Raw genomic sequence first — 4,291 nt, 5'->3', positions numbered from 1 at the left:
TTGGAATGTGATACAAAACCGGGCACCAGTGTGCTTTAGGACCATGCGGACACCTCTGAGTGGTCGGGTAGGCTGTTTAGATTGTTTATCCGATTGAATAAAAAATATATTTATATAATTATGTCCCCCCCCATTCTAAAATCCTAGTTGCGCCCCTGGTTGTAGGTACATGTCGGGAAGATACATTATCTCCCATTCCAGATACCAGTCCGGGTCTTTAAAATGGTCGTAAGGGGGCAGACATAGGTAGGAGGTAGGAGCTGGATTGGCCAAAGAAACGTGGTAAGGATCCCGCACTGTCTCCAGAGCAAGCAATATAATGCACGCGATGAACGGAGTTGATGTTGTATGGTGATGAACTATAGAATGAAACAGCCCTGGACGCAACACTTCTAACGAATCCAGCATCTAAATATAAACTGCACAATGAGAAGCTCATCCATGTAACTTGTTTTAGCGAATGTGTAATAACAAACCTAGTGACGGAATGTACTTTATTTTCTTAGGTTTTCTCCCTCTATTCTAAAGGGGAGGGTAGCTGATAACTAGAGGGCGGTGGCATTCGCTCTGCGTGCACGGAGCTGCGCGAGTCAGTGCTTTGACTCAAGTCCTGGGACCCCTGAACCCATTGGTTTCCCCCCCATATTCTTTCTCTTTCTACATTATCCTCTGAACTGACCGTTATTATAACGGACAACAACCACCTCGACTGCATCTGGACCACAACTGCTATTTTACGAACAGTGTCTTTCATCAGCAAGGTGTTTGTTTTACTCTACCTATAATGGGGAAAAGTGGACAGTCTGCGAAAACTGGAATAGGACTTGCGAGGCACTTTCTGCGAATGTGTACCATACCTGGACTCGTTCTTCTGGTCCTCGTAAACATTGGAGTCGCACAAGGTAAGACCACCCGTTACTGTCCTTTCAACACGATTAGGCTACTATCTTGAGTGTAGCAGGGAATTGAAATATCAATGCTCAGTCGACATTAATTATCGCATCCTATATTAGGTTATAGGCAACAATAATTTGGCTTATCACACCTGCATTCGATTTTTTTTCGGACAACATAATGTTACACAATTGAAAATTCCCCCTCACTTGTCACGGGTGAAATACATATCGCGTGCAACTCCAGACTTGAAAGGGCAAGATTGAGGATTGCACACTTGCGGGTCAATTATCAAATCTAAAAAAGCCGATGATCCTCATGAATTCTAAAGGCAATTTATTTTGTCAACTAGGCTAAAATTCTCTCATGTTTATTTCGTAATAGTCAAACTGTGTGATGTGCTAAGCAAAAACATACACCTATACGTGCGTATTGGGAAATATGAGCCGCTTCTGAAGAAAGCTTACGCGTGTGCGTTTACCACACATTATGTTGAGCTAATCGTAGCTATTCATTTAATCTAATGTGAATGCATCAGTTAGAAACATGACATTACGCGATCTAACAAGAAGCTCTGTTGATATTTAGTGAAGAAGATATGGATAGGCCTACATTTTTTCACGTAAACATTTTACAGAGGCGAGTTTGGACTGAACTTTCCCGAAATCTACTACGGAGGGAATCGACGCCACCTATCAATTCTAACCCCCAACAAAAACATCGGCTAAATATGTCTCTTTATCAATTCACGACACAATTTAACATTCTGTGTAATGGCTGAATAAGCTATTGAATTAATGTTGTGACCTCGATAATGAAAACCATGGAAAAAATAATGTGACCGTGCAGCAATAACAATAACAACCTATTAGCCGAATAATAATGATAATGATGATAATAATGATAATGATGATAATAATAATAATAATAATAATAATAATAATATTAGTGACTAGCGATCAAAAGTAATTCCGCTAACAAGACTTTTAATGAGTGGTGTTATTATCAACGTTTGGGTTCAATTCGGTTACTCTTATTGTATTAGCTATCATGTTCAATAATTTGCCCGACTGGTGTGTAATTGAACACAAAGTTCAATACAACTAGCATTCGGAAGAATCTTTCAAATGTGTCCCAGCACAATATGCAAATAGGATGTCGCTGAACAACATTTTATTGCCTCAGTAAAACTTTTCCACTGAACTCCAAGGTATACTAACTTGTGAGTTTCCAATGTTTATATCATATTTATAATTATAATAATTATACTTTTTTTGCTAATAATACTTTGTGTGGCCTTAGGTGATATTCCTGTTCCTATTACAAATTATTACCTTTTCTCCTTGTTTGGACAGTCTGACAATAAAATACAATATTTATTTGTGTTTCACTTTAATAAACAAGAGCTTTGAAAATAAACAAGTTAACTAAATTTAGTTGAGTTCAATTAAAGTAGAATAAGCTTACTCATTGGCATTCTGGCGTGACTGTAGTATTTCTTTGGTAAATGATTGTGCCATGTAGTTGTTCCTGTTGTATTGCTCTGCAGTGTCTTTCTATCACCCATTGGACTGCATTGCTAACATCCACGGCCTTGGTTTTGAGACAACACTATTTGATATTGTTGTTGTGAAACAGTATTTTCCAGAGTAAATGGGCTACCAAATTGTTGTCTTGTCGACACCATCCCCTATGAGTATTATTTTCCATAGCTACACATCTCAACATAATGTCTTATTTATTTATTGTATTCCTCTTTCCTTTGTGGGCCTTGTACTTTACCTTCCATTTAGAAAAGTTATTTCATGCTCATCCTTCCATAACAACTTTCACCATGCTTGGTAAGTCAGTCTAAAGTCACATTAATACTTGTGTTATTGAACCAGAACACTTACAAATAGGTTGGCCAAACAACCGCAAATTGGCTTGTGTATATAGGCCTAATTGAGTCAGATCGATACTGTGTACCTAAGCCCTCTATCCTTCCTGTCGGCTTTGGGCTGTGGTCATTAAAAAACAGAGACGCACAGGACGTCGCAGTCAGTGGAATGTTATTTAAGGATGTAAGTGGCAGCCATCCACGCTGTACTGAGAAGGGGCGTAAAACCCCTTGGCCTATTAAAAAGCCATTAGCTAAACCCACTCTCAATAATGGCTGATTGTGTGTGAAACAAACAGGTTTAAAAACCTCCCTATGTTGACAGGGTGTGCATTCCAGACCGTCCAGGTGATGGGGCTGCTTACTTCTGCAGTGGCGCTCAGGCAAGGTTACACAACACCACATTTTTTAAAGGTAATCATAGAAGTATGAAACTGATTGCGGGATGCAAGTGAGGCCCGCTAGAGTCTGGCACCAAGGACCGCGGTCCGAAATCTCTGTCGGCCATTACGAACACTCCCAGAGGACCCCGTAGCCAACTGTGGAGACAGCTGTGTCTTGTCTGCTCCAGACCGGGTTCTGTGATTGGCCGTGGAGGCCCGCTTTTTACAGCCTCGCTGACTGCCACTGAACTCTCTGGGTGTTCTCAGCTTTGATCCATCTTAGACTTGGCAATGACAGAGCTCTGACTCGGTAGGAGTGACTTAACAAGGACAGAGCTCTGACTCGGTAGGAGTGACTTGACAAGGACAGAGCTCTGACTCGGTAGGAGTGACTTGACAAGGACAGAGCTCTGACTCGGTAGCAGTGACTTGACAATGACAGAGCTCTGACTCGGTAGCAGTGACTTGACAAGGACAGAGCTCTGACTCGGTAGGAGTGACTTGACAAGGACAGAGCTCTGACTCGGTATCAGTGACTTGACAATGACAGAGCTCTGACTCGGTAGGAGTGACTTGACAATGACAGAGCTCTGACTCGGTAGGAGTGACTTGACAAGGACAGAGCTCTGACTCGGTAGCAGTGACTTGACAAGGACAGAGCTCTGACTCGGTAGGAGTGACTTGACAATGACAGAGCTCTGACTCGGTAGCAGTGACTTGACAAGGACAGAGCTCTGACTCGGTAGGAGTGACTTGACAATGACAGAGCTCTGACTCAGTAGCAGTGACTTGACAATGACAGAGCTCTAATTCGGTAGCAGTGGCCTGACAATGACAGAGCTTTGACTCGGTAGCAGTGGCCTGACAATGACAGAGCTTTGACTCGGTAGCATTGACCTGACAATGACAGAGCTTTGACTCGGTAGCATTGACCTGACAATGACAGAGCTTTGACTCGGTAGCATTGACCTGACAATGACAGAGCTCTGACTCGGTAGCAGTGACCTGACAATGACAGAGCTTTGACTCAGTAGCATTGACCTGACAATGACAGAGCTTTGACTCAGTAGCGGTGGCCACGGACTATGGTCCTTTGTATTAAGGCGTTGAAATGAAATGTGATGGCATACTTTCT

General features: G+C 42.1%; 1 protein-coding gene across 2 annotated transcripts in view; it reads left to right on the top strand.

Annotated features, from left to right (window-relative positions):
* Positions 1 to 306: 306 nt before the first annotated feature.
* Positions 307 to 4,291, top strand: part of si:ch73-72b7.1 (netrin receptor UNC5C) — a 313,017-nt gene continuing 309,032 nt past the window's right edge. For both annotated transcript variants that reach the window (XM_036979369.1, XM_036979368.1), the window contains exon 1: positions 307 to 902. In XM_036979369.1, the coding sequence (XP_036835264.1) occupies positions 785 to 902 (118 nt within the window). In that variant the 5' untranslated portion in view covers positions 307 to 784. The remainder of the gene's footprint in view (positions 903 to 4,291) is intronic.

This window comes from Oncorhynchus mykiss, chromosome 6 (assembly GCF_013265735.2).
Source record: "Oncorhynchus mykiss isolate Arlee chromosome 6, USDA_OmykA_1.1, whole genome shotgun sequence".
In the NCBI taxonomy this organism is placed as follows: domain Eukaryota; kingdom Metazoa; phylum Chordata; class Actinopteri; order Salmoniformes; family Salmonidae; genus Oncorhynchus; species Oncorhynchus mykiss.
Note: the sequence above shows the minus strand (reverse complement) of the source record. Positions and strands in the feature narration are given on the sequence as shown.